This window comes from Opisthocomus hoazin, chromosome W, assembly GCF_030867145.1.
Source record: "Opisthocomus hoazin isolate bOpiHoa1 chromosome W, bOpiHoa1.hap1, whole genome shotgun sequence".
Lineage (NCBI taxonomy): Eukaryota > Metazoa > Chordata > Aves > Opisthocomiformes > Opisthocomidae > Opisthocomus > Opisthocomus hoazin.
The window spans coordinates 38,760,375-38,780,923 of record NC_134453.1 but is presented as its reverse complement, the minus strand read 5'-3'; the positions used below and the strand labels follow the sequence as shown (position 1 = coordinate 38,780,923).

The following is a 20,549-nucleotide window of genomic DNA, read 5'->3' as shown; positions in this document are numbered from 1 at the left end:
TATTAAAGGAACACAAAAGATGTGACACTTTAGGTACAGAAAGCTTCCCTAAAGCATAAAGCTGATGTAAAATTACAGGAGATGTTGATCTCTCTTTAACTGTGTTCCTCATTTTATTCTTCAAGCTAACTCTTCCTTCAAAAAGAGAATATACTAAGTACTTCATATTTTTGACAGACAAAACATTCCACTTCTATGTTTATGTGTGTCTGCCCCTAACCTTTACCTATGTCTTCAGGAAGTAGGTCAATGCTACTGAACTTCCACTGCAAGGGGTCTGCCTACCACAATGTGACAGAAAATAATCAACATGACACAATTATTTTCAATAACACAACTTATGCAGGTGGAGCCTGAACACTATTTGTGCATTCAGGCACACTCTGAAATGGCTTACAATAAAGAAACTTTTTTTTACTCTCTCCTTCCAGTCGTGGGCAGTGATATTGGAAGGAACAGGTGGACCCGATCTATTAAAACATAGCTCTGTGGCTGGTGTCACCATCACAACTTTGGCTTTTTGACAGTGGGATGGCCTACACGGTACTAGGCTTCCTGGCATCAGATGGGAGCCACCTTTCTCAAAAGGGAAAGAGGGTCTTTGCTCAGGAGATTGCGGGGCTCAGTAACAGGGTTTTAAACTAGATGTGAAGGGGGAGGGGGAACATATCAGGCTTGCCTGTGACAAGCTGTGGGATGATACACAATGGTTGGAGGGACGGGGTGCTAGTACGGGCCCTCAGCCCGTTGCCAGAGGCGTGCTGGGGACACTGCAGCACAGTCGAAGTCTTGTGGAGATGAGCCGGGAGCTCCTGAGGTAGTAGGAGCCAAGAAGGAAACTTCCATGAAACACCCCAAGGGAAACAAGGGGTGTTCCTCTAAGAAGGTGTCATGGCCGACAGCCCAGATGAAATGCCTCTACATGAACGCACACAGCATGGGCAACAAACAGGAAGAGCTGGAAGCTACCATGCTGCTAGAAAGCTATGACCTGATTGTCCTTACTGAAACTTGGTGGCATGAATCCCATGACTGGAGTGTGGCTATTGATGGCTACAGGCTGTTCACAAGGGACAGGGGGAAAAGAGGGGTGGAGACGTTGCCTTCTACATCAAGAAATCAATACAGTGTGAAGAGCTGTCCCTGAAGAATAGTCATGAGCAGGTCGAAAGCCTATGGGTAAGAATCGGAGACAGAGGCAACAAATGGAACCTGGTTGTGGGTGTCTACTACAGGCCGCCTGATCAAGGGGAGCCTTCTGACAAAGCCTTCTTCCTCCAGCTCCAGGAGGCATTGCGCTCGCAGTCTCTTGTCCTGCTGGGGGACTTCAACCACCCCGACATCTGCTGGAAAAGTAGCACGGCGAGCTGTAGGCAATCCAGGAGATTCCTAGATTGCATTGAGGATAACTTTTTAAGCCAGGTAACAGACAGCCCTACCCAAGGGGATGCAATACTGGACCTGATGGTCACCAATGCAAGTGAGCTCATCAAGACTGGAGGCAGCCTGGGCTGCAGTGATCACACATTGGTGGAGTTCACAGTCCTGAGGGATATGGGAAAGGCGAGCAGTATAGTTAGGACCCTGAATTTTAGGAAAGCCAACTTCCAGCTCTTCAAGGAGTCAGTCAGTAGGACCCCCTGGGAAACAGTCCTCAGGGACAGGGCAGCAGAACAGAGCTGGCAGATCTTTAAGGATGTTTTCCATAGAGTGCAAGAGCTCTCAGTCCCCAGGTGTAAGACATCAGGCAAGGAAGGGAAGAGAGCAGCATGGCTGAGTCAAGACATGCTGGTCACACTAAAGGGCAAGAGGGAACTGCACAGGCAGTGGAAGCAGAGACAGGTATCCTGGGAAGAGTATGGGGATGCTGCCCGTTTGTGTAGGGATGGGGTCAGGAGGGCCAAGGTGCAGCTGAAGCTGAATTTGGCAAGGGATGCAAAGAATAACAAGAAGGGCTTCTACAGGTATGTCAGCCAGAAAAGGAAGGTTAAAGAAAGGGTATCCCCCCCCGATGAACAAGAATGGCAACCTCGTATCAACAGATGAGGAGAAGGCTGAGGTACTCCACAACTTTTTTGCCTCAGTCTTCACTGGCAACCTCTCTGCTCGCCCCTCCCAAGTCGATGGACTGCAAGATGGGGACCAGAGGGGCAAAGCCTTTCCCATTGCAAAGGAAGACCAGGTTCGGGACCACCTGAGGAACCTGAACATACTTAAGTCTATGGGACCTGATGAGATGCATCCCAGAGTCCTGAGGGAACTGGCTGATGTCATTGCCAAGCCACTCTCCATGATATTTGAAAGGTCATGGTAGTCAGGTAAAGTCCCTGGTGACTGGAAGAAGTGGAAACATTGTGCCTGTTTTTAAAAAGGGTAGAAAGGAGGACCCTGGGAACTACCGACCTGTCAGCCTCACCTGTATGCCTGGGAAGATCATGGAACAGATCCTCCTAGAAGCTCTGCTAAGGCACATGGAGGACAGGGAGGTGATTGGAGACAGCCAGCATGGCTTCACCAAGGGCAAGTCCTGCCTGACCAACCTAGTGGCTTTCTATGATGGCGTGACTAGATCAGTGGACAAGGGAAGAGCTATGGATGTCATCTATCTGGACTTCTGCAAAGCCTTCAACACAGTCCCCCACAACATCCTTCTGTCTGAATTGGAGAGATATGGATTTGATGGGTGGACTGTTTGGTGGCTAAGGAATTGGTTGCAAGGTCACAGCCAGAGGATAGTGGTCAACAGCTCGATGTCCAAGTGGACGCCGGTGACAAGTGGTGTCCCTCAGGGGTCCGTACTGGAACCAGTGCTGTTTAGTATTTTCATCAGTGTCCTGGTTTTGGTTAAAACAGTAACCGATTCTCTTTTAGTGAATCTTTCCTTACAGTTAAGTTCTTCTAAGTAACTGCATTTTTCTGAAGCTGGCTGCATATTTTACAGACACTGTCCGCTCCAGAGCTGATAACACCTAATATTTATAGTTACACTGGGCTAACAGTAGGAAAGGAATGCAGAAAAAGGCCCCGGTTTATAATTATTACCATAGCAGCCAAGGTAACCAATAGACCTCTTAGGTCCCGCAAGTGAGGAGTTGTAAAGGGTCCTACTTGCAGGGAGGAGCAGACAGAACAGGTGACCCGATATTGACCAACGAGGTATTCCATGCCATGCATGTCATACTCCATTTAAAGTTGGGGGATCACGAGGGTCTCTCTCTCTTCATCCATGGCTGGCTTCTGAAGAGGACCCTGCTCCTTGTCCTGCCTGAGATTCTGATCCAGATTCCAATCCGTACATTTCTGAGTCCAGTTCCTGTCTGCTGCCGAGGCCAGTCCGGGACTTCCTGGTGCCTGCCTGGCAGCTTCTGGTGGGATGCCAGCACCCCGGCACCCAACTCCGGGAAACTCAGTATCGGTTTTGTATATTTTGCATTATTCCTCTTATTATTAATATTGTTAGTCTTATTAGTGTTATTAATAAAGCTGGTTTTTGTATTCAATAAGTAAGTCTCTCTCCCTTTTCCTCCTTTTACCTTCCTCTGGTGGGAGGGCGGGGATTAATAGAGAGCATCTGCCACTCTGTTTATTGCCGCCGTACTCTAAAGAGTGACAACCAATGACATAGACAGCGAGATCGAGTGTACCCTCAGCAAGTTTGCAGATAACACCAATCTGAGTGGTGCAGTTGACACACCAGAAGGAGGGGATGACATCCAGAGGGACCTGGACAAGCTCGAGAAGTGGGCCTGTGTAAACCTCATGAGGTTTAACAAGGCCAAGTGCAGGGTCCTGCACCTGGGTCAGGGCAACCCATGCTACCAATACAGGCTGGGGGATGAGGGGATTGAGAGCAGCCTGAGGAGAAGGACTTGGGGGTACTGGGGGATGAAAAGCTGGACATGAGCCACCAATTTGTGCTCGCAGTCCAGAAGGCCAACCGTATCCTGGGCTGCATCAAGAGAAGGGTGGCCAGCAGGTCGAGGGAGGTGATTCTGCCCCTCTTCTCTGTTCTGGTGAGACCTCACCTGGAGTCCTGCATCCAGCTCTGAATCTCCCAGCACAAGAAGGACATGGATCTGATGGAGCAGGTCCAGAGGAGGGTCACAAAGATGATCTGAGGGCTGGAGCACCTCTCCTATGAGGAAAGGCTGAGAGAGTTGGGGCTGTTCAGCCTGGAGAAGAGAAGGCTCTGGGGAGACCTTATGGCAGTCTTTCCGTACCTGAAGGGGGCCTATAGGAAAGATGGGGAAAATCTTTTTAGCAAGGCCTGTTGTGACAGGACAAGGAGTAATGGCTTTAAACTAAAAGAGGGTAGATTTAGACTAGATATAAGGAAGAAATTTTTTATAATGAGGCTGATTAAACACTGGAATGGGTTGCCCAGAGAGGTAATGGAGGCCCACCCCTGGAAGTGTTCAAGGCCAGGTTTGATGGAGCTCTGAGCAATCTGGTCTAGTCGAAGATGTCCCTGCGCACTGCAGGGGGGGTGGTCTAGATGAGCTTTAAAGTTCCCTTCCAACCCAAAGCATTCAATGATTCTACGATTCTAACTTTTGACTTTTATTTGATCAATGAGCTTTTACTCTAGTCTTCTGGGGGCTTATTTAAATTTACACGAACATAAGGTTCTTCCAACCTGGATAGGCTGGAAAACTGGGCAGAGAGGAACCTGATGAGGTTCAACAAAGCCAAATGCAGGGTTCTGCACCTGGGGAGGAACAACCTCATGCACCAGTACAGGCTTGGGGTGGACCTGCTGGAGAGCAGCTCTGCGGAGAGGGACCTGGGTGTCCTGGTGGACGACAGGTTAACCATGAGCCAGCAGTGTGCCCTGGCTGCCAAGAAAGCCAATGGAATCCTGGGGTGCATCAAGAAGAGTGTGGCCAGCAGGACGAGGGAGGTTCTCCTTCCCCTCTACACTACCCTGGTGAGGCCTCATCTGGACTACTCTGTCCAGTTCTGGGCTCCCCAGTTCAAGAAAGATGAAGAGCTACCAGAGAGAGTCCAGCGGAGGGCTACGAGGATGATGAGGGGACTGGAACATCTCCCCTACGAGGAGAGGCTGAGGGAGCTGGGCTTGTTCAGCCTGAAGAAGAGAAGGCTGAGAGGGGACCTAATAAATGCTTACAAATATCTGAAGGGGGGGTGTCAGGAGGATGGGGCCAAGCTCTTTTCAGTGGTGCCCAGCGACAGGACAAGGGGCAATGGGCACAAAGTGAAGCACAGGAAGTTCCGTCTGAACATGAGGAAGAACTTCTTCCCTCTGAGGGTGACGGAGCACTGGAACAGGCTGCCCAGGGAGGTTGTGGAGTCTCCTTCTCTGGAGATATTCAAGACCCGCCTGGACAAGGTCCTGTGCAGCCTGCTGTAGGTGACCCTGCTTCAGCAGGAGAGTTGGACTAGATGACTCACAGAGGTCCCTTCCAACCCCTACTATTCTGTGATTCTGTGATTCTGTATTATTTTACTTTCAAATGAATAGTTTCCTAGTAATAACTTTTATTTTGAAGGATAGCCTACTTGAGCTAAATACCAGCATCTTAGGCAGAAGTGCAGGAGTGCGGGAAGCAGTGGGAATTAGGTCAGGGAGGAAGGGGAGAACAATTCCTTTCCATGTGCTTCTTCCTGAGACCACCAGGCTCTTGCTGGTGTAGCACGAGAGGCAGAAGAACACCACAGCTAGGGCCTTCACAACATCGAACAAAAGTTGGTTGGGAAGACCTACTTCTAAGTTGCTATATTAACCAGTTCATTGCTTACACTGACAGCAGGAACATAACACCTTTGAGTTTCTCCTCCGAATGTACCTCAAGAAATAATCTTTTCTCAACAGAGTAATTGAATTTACCAGAGTTCCTCCAGTGTGCCCTAAAATGTCACAGTTCATTATAGTACTATGCAATGTGAAGACAGTTATTGCCTTTTATGTTATAGAGAAACCTTTTAAAAACCCTAGCTTTATCAGTCTCCATTCTAGGAGGCTTTCAAAACCCAACTGGGTAAAGCTTAGAGCAGCCTGATCCGATCTCATAGCTGACCTTCTCTGAGCAAGAGCTTGGATTAGAGACTTCCTGAGCTTCCTCACAACATGAAATTATCCTATCATTAGGCTAAATAGCATTCAAAAACAAGAATTAAAATAAAAAAAAAAACCAAAACCAAAAAAAGTAATACACACTCCCAGAAATACTTGGTAAGGAAGCTATGCATAACACTATAAAGAACATCCAAATACTACGATTTCAGTATAAATTCGAATTACAAGATGTCACTGTCCTGGTTTTGGTTAAAACAAAACCGATTCTCTTTTAGTGAATCTTTCCTTACAGTTAAGTTCTTCTAAGTAACTGCATTTTTCTGAAGCTGGCTGCATATTTTACAGACACTGTCCGCTCCAGAGCTGATAACACCTAATGTTTATAGTTACACTGGGCTAACAGTAGGAAAGGAATGCAGAAAAAGGCCCCGGTTTATTACTATAGCAGCCAAGGTCACCGATAGACCTCTTAGGTCCCGCAAGTGAGGAGTCGCAAAGGGTCGTACTTCCAGGGAGGGGCAGACAGAACAGGTGACCCGATATTGACCAACTAGGTATTCCATGCCATGCATGTCATACTCCATTTAAAGTTGGGGGATCACGAGGGTCTCTCTCTCTCTTCATCCATGGCTGGCTTCTGAAGAGGACCCTGCTCCTTGTTCTGCCTGCTATCCTGATCCAGATTCCGATCCGTTCATTTCTGAGTCCAGTTCCTGTCTGCTGCCGAGGCCAGTCCGGGACTTCCTGGTGCCTGCATGGCAGCCGCGAGACGCCAGTCCCCAGGGCACCCAGCTCCGGGAAACTCAGTATCGGTTTTGTATATTTTGTTTTATTTCTCTCATTATTAATATTATTAGTGTTATTAGGAAAGCTGTTTAAATATTCAGTTTGCAAGTCTCTCTCCCTTTCCTCCTTTTTCCCTTCCTCTGGTGGAAGGATGGGGGTTAATAAAGACATTTGCCACTCTGTTTATTGCTGCCCTGCTCTAAATGGTGACAGCCACAAAAATTATTAACTCAAAACTTTTCTTTAAAGCCAACTTAGCAGTTCAGCATGATTCACAAAATATCTTTACTGTAACATAACTAAAATATTTAAGCTTGTAGAAGTGACTATTTGTAATACACAAAGTGAAAAATCTACTAAACAGATTTCTGTATACAACTTTTAATGAAAACTCAGTGAAGGAACATGAGCTAGCAGCAATTTTTTTGTTTTTTTTTCTTTGTTATTGCAGCATTGGACTTACATGCAGCATTATTAAATGGTAAGCTATCTAGACAATAAAATATATAAACATCATAAGTCCATTTTCACTAAGACAATGAGTCAAAATTTCATATTAAAAAGTTGTTTGAGTAGAAAAACAGGAATTTTAATGAACAAGCAACAAACACCCACATATATATTGTCTGATCAAAACGTTATGTAACAGAAATTTCAAGTTTCATTAAATTTATATGGAACATCTTTACATATCACATAAAAAAAAATGAGGTAAAAATTCACAGCTGACAGAAAGTTGAAGACTTTCAATATTTTTCCCAGAAGAATCCTCTTATAAGTTTTATTTCTGAAAGTGTTTTATCCCACAGCTTCATGAGGTGCCAAAAATGGAATAAAACTTGTTACAAACAAATGTATTCTCTTCAAAGGTGAAAGAGCAAGTTCACCAGTTACCAAAAAGCCCCAAGTAGCAGTTGCAGAGTTCACCAGACACACTATTCAGCTTCAATATTTGAATTATATTCTAAGGCTAAATAAGCTCAGTACAGTATTTCTTTGGGCTCATTCAGGCTGTCAGGACTTGTGCACCAGCACGTTTAAAACTTACATGTAGAAGCCAGGTGCAGTCACATTGGAAATGGTTACAAATTTTTTAGCAACTTTTTTCTCTCCAAGCGCCTTTTTCCAGTCAACATTTTAGATGGGGAAAAAAAATAAAATCACAATTTAAAGAATGTGGAAAATATTTTTAAAAAAAGGAAGATGTCTGAGTAAATGAAGATTTAATTAAGAAAATATTATTTTTAGTCTTAATTATTTTATATATTAGATTTTATTAACTAGCTTTTGTTAGAAAAAAGCCTTCCTGGACTAGCCATAATTCAGAAAATCAGACTCGATCAGAGTCTCAGCCAAGACTTTTAAAAATTCTAATGCCAGGCTTAGGTTAGATTTTACTTTCATTTGTTTTGGAAACGTTTACTAATGAGAGCAGTGCTCAGGCTACATTTTAAAATGTGGGAACTCCCAAGTAACATTACTTCATAATTCAACATTAACCCTCATAGTTTAAAAAAGGCAAGAGGTTTAATTGCAAGAGTTTAATTGCAGTGGAGGAAAAGAAGGTTATCAGGAGTAGTCAGCATGGATTCACCAAGGGGAAATCATGCCTGACCAATCTGATAGCTTTCTACGATGGCATGACTGGCTGGGTAGATGAAGGGAGAGCCGTGGATGTTGTCTACCTAGACTTCAGCAAGGCTTTCGACACAGACTCCCATAACATCCTCCTAGGGAAGCTGAGGAAGTGTGGGCTGGATGAGTGGTCGGTGAGGTGGATTGAGAACTGGCTGAATGGCAGAACTCAGAGGGTTGTCATCAGCGGCACTGAGTCTAGTTGGAGGCCTGTAGCTCGTGGGGTTCCCCCGTGAGTCAGTACTTGGCCCAGTCTTGCTCAACTTCTTCATCAATGACCTGGATGAAGAGTTAGAGTATACCCTCAGCAAGTTTGCTGATGACACCAAACTGGGAGGTGTGGTCGACACACCGGAAGGCTGTGCTGCCATTCAGCGAGACCTGAACAGGCTGGGGGATTGGGCAGAGAGGAACCTGATGAGGTTCAACAAGGGCAAGTGCAGGGTCCTGCACCTGGGGAGGAACAACCCCATGCATCAGTACAGGCTTGGGGCGGACCTGCTGAAAAGCAGCTCTGTGGAGAGGGACCTGGGTGTCCTGGTGGACACAGAGGTCCCTTCCAACCCCTACCATTCTGTGATTCTGTGATTCTGTGATTCTGTGAGTTGATCTTTCTGTGCAAGGCTCATAACTGTTTAATATCCTTATCTCTCAAGCAGTTGACTAGAGTCACACTGCTTGTGAACAGTGTTAGGACTTTCCAGATAAGGATAAATTGATGCAACTAGACTTTTGCTCTGTTATGCTCATGGGATATGAATAGGATTGTAGACATATACTGGAGAATCTTCATTTCAATGTTTACAATTATTTACTGAAATAATAAAAAATTAACTATCTAATAATAGAACTCTGGTGACTTAAGCAATGCTTTTTTCAGCTTTTTGGTCTAAACGGTCAGAAAATAACTATAAATACGAAAGTAGTCTACACTTACACTGCTGAAATAACACAGCCCACAACTACCTATACTAAGACATACAAAGCACAGAGAAGAATGCTTGCAGAAGAGGACATACCTGGCCAGAGAGGATGTGTTACAACAAAATGAAATTGAACATTTTTCAGTATGTTCAGACTAAAAATGATAAGTAGTAAGATGTAGACTAAAGCATGACCTCCACATCTCTTATTTTGACCTTGTTAACTCCTTTCAGACCCTTCCAGTTCATACAGACATGAAAATCTCTTCCCTAGATCACTGTCTTGACAACACCCCTTTCAAATCTTTACCCCTGTCTTCTGCCACAGAGGTGCCTGCACTCGGTTAAGCTCACTGACCATCTTGGCAGCAACACAGTGTAATTGATGGCCTTGCTGGACTTGTAAAATGCAAGACAAAAGACATACTTGGACTGAGGCCTCTTGACTGAGGCCTCAAGAGCTGAAGAGTTAACAAAGGGAGCAATTAACTGGTGCTTATCTTATCAGACAAAAGTAAGGGGGAGTAGCCCATCACTGTAAACCAAGTGATCTGTGTGGCGATGGGGAGGCTGTGCAGCCAGAGATTGATTCGGATAAAGAACAGATGGCCCCCGAAAGCACATACAAAGATGCCCGCTCCATAGGCATGTCAAACTGCTGAGTCCCACTTCTGAGGACATGACATTCCATGCCAAGAGCCAATCGATACACAATAATTGACTTAGTCCCACCTCGCAAAAAGATTTTCCAAACATATAAAAATTGGCACTTGAAAACTCTCTTTGGGAGGAGGAGCCAAGCGAGAACTTTACTTGACGGACAGGTCGACGGGCCTGAACCTCTCTTCTCCCCCCCAAGAAGGGACGCCTTTTTGGCAAGAGTCATGCCTCTGACTTTGTCAGACGTATCCCCGGGAACGCATTGTTAACTGAAGTGCTAAGCCATTACCTTTGAGCTCAGCTTTTGTAGATAGTGCATTTATCAACGGCAATTCCGAATCTGTGATACCTGTCGCTTGAATAAATTACCTATTGTTTCAACTTTGCAAAACTGTTTCAGTGAAAGTCCTTGGAGGGGCTCTGGCAGGCAAGTTGAATCTGAGAAGTGGCTACACACTTAATCATTTAGACATAAACCGTTGACCAAGTCTGGGACTAGGAGTAGATCCAGACGCACCTAGACTCTCCTCTGAGAGAGAGTTTAGAACGCAAGGGGGTCTGCTCTGAACCTTGTGACTCAACGGGAGGGCTCTCCTTTTGCCACTTACCCTCTTTTAACATGACACATAGTTCCCACCTTATCAGCCATCCTCACTGTGTGGTGCTGTGGCACCTCGTCCTGCCCACAAAGCTCCAATCTTTGCCCCATGGCTGCCTGGGCTCCTGCCAGGTGGCCCCACAGGTGCCTTTCCTTCTGCTCCAGCCTACACCAAGGACCACTCCTTTTGGACGTTCACAGAGTAAGTATGTACTGTCATGCCAGAGCAGTATATAGCTTTCCTAATCGTGGAAGAAATGAACTTGTTACGCTAGTGTTATTTCAGTGAAACATGGCTAGCCTCAGCGACTCTCATGTCCCCTATGGCTGAACTCATCAGAGGGAAGACCACACCATCTTTTCTTTTGAAAAGCACCTAGTGATTGATCAACAGCTCCAAGCGTAAAGGCAAAAATGTAAAAAGCATTGCCATGCACAGGACAACACTCACATGCCCTTCCAGCATTATCCTTCTCACCCAGAAGCACTGGCTGAACTTTAAGTTTGCTGAAATGCAGGACGCAGAAGAGGCTCAGCGATTGGCAGGAGTTATCAGGGCACACAGGGAAAGGGTTCAGTGCAGCAACTCCTCTCCATCACACATGGAGTGTCACCAATACACAGCAGCATCAAAAGGGAACAAGGAGGAGCAGAATAGATACGTCTACCTAGTTGCCAATTATGAAATGACTCTACAAAAACATAGAGTCATAGAATCATAGAATCACAGGTTGGAAAAGACCTCTAAGATCAAGTCCAACCATCAACCCAACACCACCGTGCCTACTAAACCGTATCCTTAAGTGCCATATCTACACGTCTTTTAAACACCTCCAGGGATGGGGACTCAGCAGCCTCCCTGGGCAGCCTGTTCCAATGCCTGACCACTCCTTCAGTAAAGAAATTTTTCCTAATATCCAATCTAAACCTCCCCTGACGCAACTTGAGGCCATTTCCTCTCGTCCTATCGCTAGTTACTTGGAAGAAGAGACCAACATCTGCCTCACTGCAACCTCCTTTCAGGCAGTTGTAGAGAGCAATAAGGTCCCCCCTCAGCGTCCTCTTCTCCGGACTAAACAGCCCCAGCTCCCTCAGCCGCTCCTCGTAAGACTTGTACATGCCCATTTAACCAGCACTAACACAATCCTGGATGCTTCACTTTCCATCTCTTTCATGCATGTGTTACATAGTGCCATTTTAGAGAGCCTTCACTACAGCTAACAATTAAATCCAATCAAAGCAGCTGATTTCCAAACTAAGTTCTGTCATCAACTTGAAAAACATAATGGTGCCTGGGAAATAACTGGAATCTTTTGGAATATACATTTTTTAAAATGGTAGTTTCCCTCTGATTGAGACAGTGTTCCTTGACACACACACACACACAAAAGGATTCTTTTCTTTCTATATGAAAAAATTGTCAGAAAGCACCTGAAAGCATTTTCTGTCTGGGTTAAATAAAAATATATAAATGTCCTCATTTGAGCTTTTCAGTATTAAAAAAAACAAGTAACCTATATGAATTATATGTAATAACAACCTTATCTAGTCAAAAATTCAATTAATTTCAAAGGATTTGAAAAAATTTGCATTTTCTTTGGTAATAGCTCACTATAAAACTTGAAGCTGCCATTAGTAAGACAAATGATACTCATGAGAATCGTCATGAGAAGTGACCCTCAAAATGCAGAGTTATTGTTGGAAGACCAATTCTAGCTAGTGGTATTTAACAGGACAATAAACTAAAAGCAGGCACTCACACTGCATACATGAAGTAGATATAGAAAAATGCAAAGCATGTAAACATTTTGTAACCTCTATTCTACAACATCAAAAATTACAACTGGGTAGTTTCAAAAAAATATCTTCAGTCATGGTCAATGCAGAGCAAAGCGTAGTTACTATATTGGCATACCAGAAAACATATTTACATACACAAAGTGAGAGAGAAGATCTTGCAGCTGTGATTTTTTGAAAAAAACCCAAACACCACTATTCCTGTGTGGACTTAATCACAACTCCTTTTCACAAAAATATTGGTAGAGAATTCCAGCACACGAACAGTAAGTTTAAAAGAAGCTGTTACAGAACACTGATGTGCAACATTTGTAATACTCCTTCAACATGCACAGAGCTCTCTTACAAAGCACCATTTCTTGTAAAACATGTAATAGATGCAATGGTGACAAATGAAGTATAAAAATAAACACAATCATTCTGCTAAAAAAGGGGTTTTTTGTAATTTGAAAACGTAAATTATTTTTTCCAGATATGTTTAATAGTATTATTTTCTTACAAAAAGTGAGAAGTCTTGAACAATTCCAATTCCATCTCTGCTCATTCTGAACTATTTGCATGACATATCTGACATCCTAGTATTCCCCAACCTTTGATCAAGAGCTCTTAAACTCTATTTAAACTGATTCAAATCATGTTTAAATAAATCCAGTATTTGTAGCTTTGCTCTAAGTTTATTAAATATTTAAGTTACTTTCCACGGTCTCAGTACATAATGTGTTTTATTGAGTGTCCCATTTACAATCATTTCTAATAGGCGAGATATACCCATTTTAACTCATTATTTGTATAATTAAATTAAATGTTCTAGTCCTCTTAAAGAACAGAGTACAGTATTCCTAGTGCAATGAATTATAATTCAGTCTGAAGCAAAACTACACTTCTCTTGTGTTTCAAAAAAAAGTTTGAAAAATATTTTCAACTGTCAGAGAACTGTTCAATTAAAGGCTACTTTAAATCTTATAACCCGAGAGTGTTTTAAGAGTCCCTTTTCTTCCAATAATTCACCAGTGAAAGGCTGACATCCAATCCTATCAGTCATTTAAAGAAAATGCATGCATAAATAATTTAATTGGAATATTTTAAGAAGCAGTTAACTTTACTAAGATCTCAAACATTGAAATAATGCTTCCTGCTAAAGGGATGCCTGCACTAACCAATGTTCAAGGGCTCGTGTTCAAGCTGATTAAACTATAAAATAACGCCCCCCAAAATCTTATTCGAAGATATTCTCTCATGTTTTTTTGTGAAAACAAAGATTATACTGCAAATCTGAAAACCAAGATTATACTGCAAATCTGAAAACCAATCTTTTTTTTATTAATCATGTAATTTAATTCTTAACTTTGCTAGGTGGAAGCCACAACATGGGAGAAGGTCCCTTTAACGAGGAAGGAGATAAGTATCACTTAATCAGGATGTGGGAATAGAATCTGTACCTATGGGTAAATGGCAATGCGTTCTGGGTTGGTTCAGCCCTTGATTCCGAGTTCTGCATCACTTCCAGCATCACTCTCTCGTCATCTGTCCCATTAATACTTTCTGGTGTTAAGGGAGACTGAATATCACCTCCAGCTGATTCCTTAAGTAAAACAAACAAATGACACATTAGAATTACCAAATGACCTGCCCAGGAAGGCTATGGGTATATAAGCACTAACATTAATTCTTAAATGAGATACAAACTTCAGGCAGTATTAATGTGAGGCTCACAGATTTCCAGCATCCCTCATGGTCATATTTCATCATGTGAATTTAATTTAGAAGTGCATTACCATAGGATTCACATTATCTTGCACAAAACACAACTGACCTATGATTTATTTTCAAGTATCCAGCCTCCTGCTTATTACAGACTTCTCTCTCTTACCTGATATTATATTCAGCTCTCAGCCAGCTACACAACGGGCGACTATTGACACTCAGGATTCTTATCTCTTACTTTATATTCTAACAAGGTGACACAAACAATTCTGATATTTGTTTCAAAATCTAGCTTTTACTTTGTGTATTAACCAAAGTGAACAGTGGAAGGGCCATTGGTGGTTGCATTCACAGTTTCACCTATGAGCCAGCTGTAAAGAAAACTTGTTCAGCGCAGTCCTTGCAAAATTTTCATAGACACGTTAACCTGGCCCAGCTCTTGCTGGTCATGGTATTATCTGGGAAAGAGAATACTCCAGTTATACCCAGGCAGTTACTGCTACGCAACTGGACACCTGAAAAACTTATTGTCTCTCTTCCTAGAAGAAGGCACTGGTGCAGTTTTAATCAGCCTTCATCACGCCAACACGTACATTTATGTTTTGGCCAACAAACACTATTTTCCAATTTCTAGTCACTGAAAAGTACTTCCTTTTTAAAAAACAAAGTACACTGTATAACCCACATCCTAAGTTAGAACATTATAGGCTTTTCAGTCCCTATATGTGGTTTAATTTTAATATTTTCTTTCCAATTATATACTTTTTAAAGTAATGATTTTTGCAGGAGATAAGTGAGTCATATAAGCTAAGTAGCTCATCTTGATTTCAAAATGTCTTAGTAGGCTTTTAGTAATCAAGTGGTAACATTTAACTCTAAGACAGAAGAGTTTCATGAATAGAGTTCAATGGATGTCATGGAGAGGTGTCTATACAACAGAGGACTGGTTGAATTACAGTATTTCCAAAAGCTAAGCACCTCCTATGGCCACACAGCCTTTTACCATCTGCATGGGGAAGAGATAAAACTGCTATTTAATGTTATTAAACTGAAGCACAAGCACAGTCGCTGGAAGGCTAGCAGCTCCTCTTCCCAGCTCTTTGACACTGCGTAGAAAGCTGAAGAACAGCAATCAGAAGAAATTGCAAAGTATCTGAAGATGGTCATGATCTTACAAAATCAGGGTCCAATTCTGAGCCTCCACTTGTAGCCTTCAACTGGTTTTCAAGGATAAGGCTTTTTGAAAGACAATACTGAATCTGATCCTATATCTATAAGAAATGTTGCCCTTGACTTTGAGACTTGACCAGATGGAAAAAATCAGTTCTTTTAAAGAAAATAAGATCTGGCTGTCATCATCACCTTCCATGAAGCAGTGGCGTCACTTAAGCAAAAATATTGTCATTCAAAGTTTTCATTACACTTTAAATTATATTAAGCATTTGCAGCACAACAACTGTCAAAATTTTGCTTTTATTTTACTGTATTTCTCACATAGTGAGAGACATATCTCTACAACTTGAATTAGTGGGCAATACAAAGTTATATTAAAACATTTTAATAATGACTTCAAGTTCTATTATACTTAGCATTCATCAAGTTATGCAATGCACATGCACAAGTGTCTCCATTCTGCATCTTATTAAATTCCTACTGATTAAACAGCAGAAAATAATTAGCTTACACTGATTTATTACACAAATATAAACTGTTATTTATAATATAAATGTAAAGTATTTATTTTATGAATGTAAATTGTTACCTACTTTCAGGAAGAATCCTCATATTTTATACTCAAAACTATTATCTTAACTTTTAATACTTTAGAAGTCAAAATTAAATCTTGATTTTCACAGAACAATTTTACTGAACTGAAACTGAATTGAAATTATGTGTCAAAAGAGAGCAGAGTTGGCGAGATAATCAGGCACATGTATTATTTTATACAAATTGTGTGGTTTTATCTATTATTATCCTCTGATTTGATAAACAGTTTCCACTGCCATTAAATGAAAGGCATTATGAACCCCTGATTTTCTGTGTTATTTCCTCCTCTTCCCAAATTACACTAGATGTTCTAAAAAACATATACCACATTCTGCAAAATCTGGCTTGCTTGTATCTTTAAGCTAAAATTCCTACAACACTATTATTAGATACATAAAGCCAGAGCTTTATTAAAATATTTTAAGTATGAATGCATAAAAATGATTTCAGCAGAAGAAAAACAAATGTGCAAGTTCCATCTTGGCTTATTTTTCAGTAAAGTACTTTCATAGAAGTCTAATTTGAATGCAATTCAAGTGACAAAAATTAATGCAGACAAACATCACAGTCTATGTAATACCTAAAGGTTCACTTCCAGAAAATTCATGAGGGGCTGATCTGTATGTACAAGAGAAGCATCAGATTCTAGTATGTATTTCTTCCACCAATACAGATTAATCAGTGCTCTCACACACTCACAACTATTCCTGCCTGGTAAATAATTTATTATGAAGCTGGCTATGAATAAAGCACCAAATACAACAGAAAAAAACACACTTACACAGAAAACTATGTTTACAAATAATATATTCAGATTTTATGTTATTCAGAGAGAATAAAAGAATTCTAGAAACATTTTTGTGAGACGTTCATTAGTAATGAATTTTTTATTCTGTATCATTATAGCTTCACACATCCACTTCAAATTTTACAGAGTTGGTCAGCTAAAAACATTTTCACCTCTCCCTCCTAGCTGGAAGAGCAGATTAACTAAGATCCAACTATGTAGACCAAATATGGAAAAAAAACAGTGCTTAAATTGAAAGTCTTCCTGTAAACCAATGGCATATTTTAAGGCCTGATATTTCCCACTCATCACAGTTACAAATAGATATTTCATACTTTTGAGAAGAATAGATTAACAGCTCTCCTGTGGTACAAAACCATTATTATATCATATGTCAGTTTTTGGAGGATATTGAACTGTAAGTCACTCACCAGTCCTGGACTTACACATGGACTGAGGTTTAATATTTTTCAATGTGACAAATAAATGTGAGAGTCTGCTGTTTAAGAGTTTTTCAGAGATCTGCACTGTCTAAAGGAGCCCTGGCCCTACTAATAAGTATCCAGGACTGGTGATGCCAAGCAGTATAAAAATGACAGTTGCCTAAAATATACAAACTAAGCATAATAGAGGGGAATACATCAAAAGATACCTTAAATTTCAAAATCTTATAGACAAAATGCATGCACTCACAAAAGAGTCTCTAAAGTAAAACAAGCAGACTTCACAGCACAGATCAAGTCACCTTTTAGTGGTGACTAAATATGGAATAGAAGAAAAGAAGGAATAAATTCCAGCTTCTTCTTTTATTAAGTATTGCATTGTTTTCTCATTAAGCATTCCATACACTTCCCTGGCATCTCTGTTCTTCATAGAGCTCTGTTCAGCACTGACTGGCAATGGCATAAGGCTGACCACTACTGATTCAGATACCATAACATCTGAAACACTTGTCCCAGTATAGAAATTCACACAATATCCCAGAAAGTCACTTTTTCCACAAGATTAAGAAGTAAATTGTGTATTTCTACAAAGAAAAAGCCAACAGATGATAAAACCATGACAATTTTGCCAAAACCAACCTCTTCCTTGCACTATAAAAATGTTGTGATACTAAAACTTTTCAGGCAATAGCTATCCCTAATAGTATAGGAGGGTCTCAGAATCACAGAAAAAAGAATTGGATTATTTTGATTTATTTTACTATTTTAATTTACTCACCATACATTTTCAGAAATTAACAGAAGTCTTAATCTGAAATGACCGGTGTCACAAGAAATATCTGAAGACAGATTCTTGCTTAGAGAAAAACAATCCCTGAGATTCAGACTCCAGTTCTCCAGTTGGTTGTAAGACTGATGGAGTGAGGGTAAAACCCCACAACCTGCACTATTTGGTTCTGTGTTTGAACCTAATTAACATTAGTTTAAAAAAAAAAGGAAAAAAAAAGGTGTGTGTGTGGGGAACAACACAGTTTTCAGCCTATTGATTCATGCTGCTCAGTGAACTCCAGATCAAAGTGTTGTGCTTTCAGTGCATAGGCAAGCCTGTAACTGAAAATAGACCATGGGTGGCTTGTCACTGTAAGATCCATGGGTTTATGACATGAGCAAAATAATGCATTTTTTTAAAGCAGTACCAAGAGAAATGTAACACATTTTATGTAAGTTTTACATTAATATTTTCCAGTTTTGATATGCAGTATCTTCCTACCTATTATTAATTTAGTGCAGAATGATATCTGCAAGTCCAAGAAAGCAGAGGGATTGACATTTGTAGCTAACTGAGCTACTGTTATAGAGCCCACTACTCACATGCTACCTCCCAATGCCTTTCCTGTCAAAGCTTTAAAAAGCCAGGTTCCTATGAAGTCTTGACTGGCCACTGAAAATAACTCTCCTTCCTCTTTTACTCCCCCTCTCTGCAACGGATCACTATGCAAAAGGGAAAGAAGAGCTGTAAAATGATTGAGAAAGGCAACACTGGAACTGTGTGCCTTGCAGCCACTTTTAGGCAGATGATCAAAATGACAGCAAGTGCTCTTTCAAATGTCTCTAGGGTCCCACCTTCCCTCCCCACTACCAAGCACCTGTCTTCCCCCCAGTCATAAATCTCTTCAAATAAGGCCCAGTGCTATGGAAGTGCCGCAGTCTGCCGTGAAGTCATTGCTTCTCTTCCTCTCCAAACTCCCTTCTTTCTAGGGAACTAATGAGAAGCATTAAGTATGTGAAGACTATTATGCTGATGTGTCAGCACTTTCACTATCTATATCTTTTGGAATAATACGCTAACTTATCAACACAGCTAAAAGCTAAGAGATGAAAAGTAGGGCCTGAATATGAAATTATTCCTAAGTGCGCAGTAAATAAATCACAGCTCTCAACATGCATTATAGAATCACTCAAGGTAACATTTCTATAACTGCCTAGAGTATAAAATGTTAGGCTCCAACTATAAAGGAAAATCTGTACTGGAAAATGAACAATATTAATAGCTCATATAGATTAAGAGAAAGCTTTAACCCTGGGCAACTGCTAAACAAAAACATCTTGTCTCTGAATGAGTAGTTCAAATTTATGTCCAAACCAAATAAGTCACTCCATTCAACAGTGACAGATTTAACTTCTGAGTACAGACCATTAATCATCATGTCAAAAGAGAAGCAGAAAAAATCTGAAATACCTGCTTCCATTATCTATGTATTTATCAATGAAAATTATGAGAAGTTCAGAGACAGTTGAGAAAACTAATAAAAAAAAAAGACTGCCTTATTTTTCTCCTGTTACAGTAGAGCAAGCAGTTCCCCTTTAACAGCAAAAATCAACCTAGCACTTGGGCAAAATGCCTACTGGGAAAACAACATGAGGTTGGTTCATTGTGTATTCTTGTGGTTTCCACTGACTTCTCTTGGAAGGACACCAGATGCAGCTTTCTGGTGGCAATAAACCTATTTGTATAGCATGTTGCAAGCTGCCTGCCATCCTTGTTCCATCAAAGATCAGGAGCATATTGCAGTGCAAAGCACTCAAGAGATGCACTGGTTCAATGAATGAAGATGCACTCCCAGAAAAAAGAGACTCAGTTGCATGAATCCTACTCGGCTCAGGAACCCCTGCTGTAGTTTTAAAGCTGCTTCCTCCTCCAAGAGAAGGAATTAGTTTTGTCTTCACTATTGCTTAAAAAAAAGCAAATAGCTACACGCACAGCCAGAAACGTTGGAGGGGAGGGACATAAAAGCCTCATGCAACTTCTTTTTTCAAAGCAAATTCAAAGTATCCATTTTCAAGTAAATTAATTTTAGGCATGACTAATGTAAATATGACTATATTAATTTATTTTCCTGTTAGGCCTATATTAATCCAGTTCATGTTTTGAGATGTCTTTTATAAACTCTTCTTTTGCAACATGGCTAACTGCAATAAAACTCCAGAACCCACATGTGAACCTGTTTTCCTTCAACACATTTCACAAGTGAATACTACAACAGGAAGAAATAATTAAAAATAGTTTCCCATTTTAATTTCAGTTTTTGTTGTAATGATTCTTATATAAAGTCCTTTACAGTTCATCATCTGAAATTTCATAGATACAATAAGAAAAACCACAAAAGGTCTTTACTATAAATTTACTTACATAACTGTTCACCATTTTTACTTACAACATTTTCTGGGGAAAGCTCAAAGAAAGGGATAGGAATAAACAAAAGGCCAATTTTATATTAAAACAAGCCCCTTTGACACTTCTGCAATGTATATTAAATGCGTTCTTAGACTTCATGACACTTCTAGCTGACTGCTGAGAGGATTCGGGGAAACTGTAAAGTTTTTAAAGTTTTTAATACGATAAGTAGCACAG

At 41.1% G+C, this 20,549-nt stretch overlaps 1 protein-coding gene across 5 annotated transcripts in view; it reads right to left on the bottom strand.

Moving 5' to 3' along the window:
* The window catches only part of LOC104331083 (homer scaffold protein 1), a 97,431-nt gene that overhangs the window by 50,721 nt on the left and 26,161 nt on the right, over positions 1 to 20,549 (bottom strand). For all 5 annotated transcript variants that reach the window (XM_075446391.1, XM_075446392.1, XM_075446393.1 and 2 more), the window contains one exon: positions 13,876 to 14,018. In XM_075446391.1, the coding sequence (XP_075302506.1) occupies positions 13,876 to 14,018 (143 nt within the window). The remainder of the gene's footprint in view (positions 1 to 13,875; positions 14,019 to 20,549) is intronic.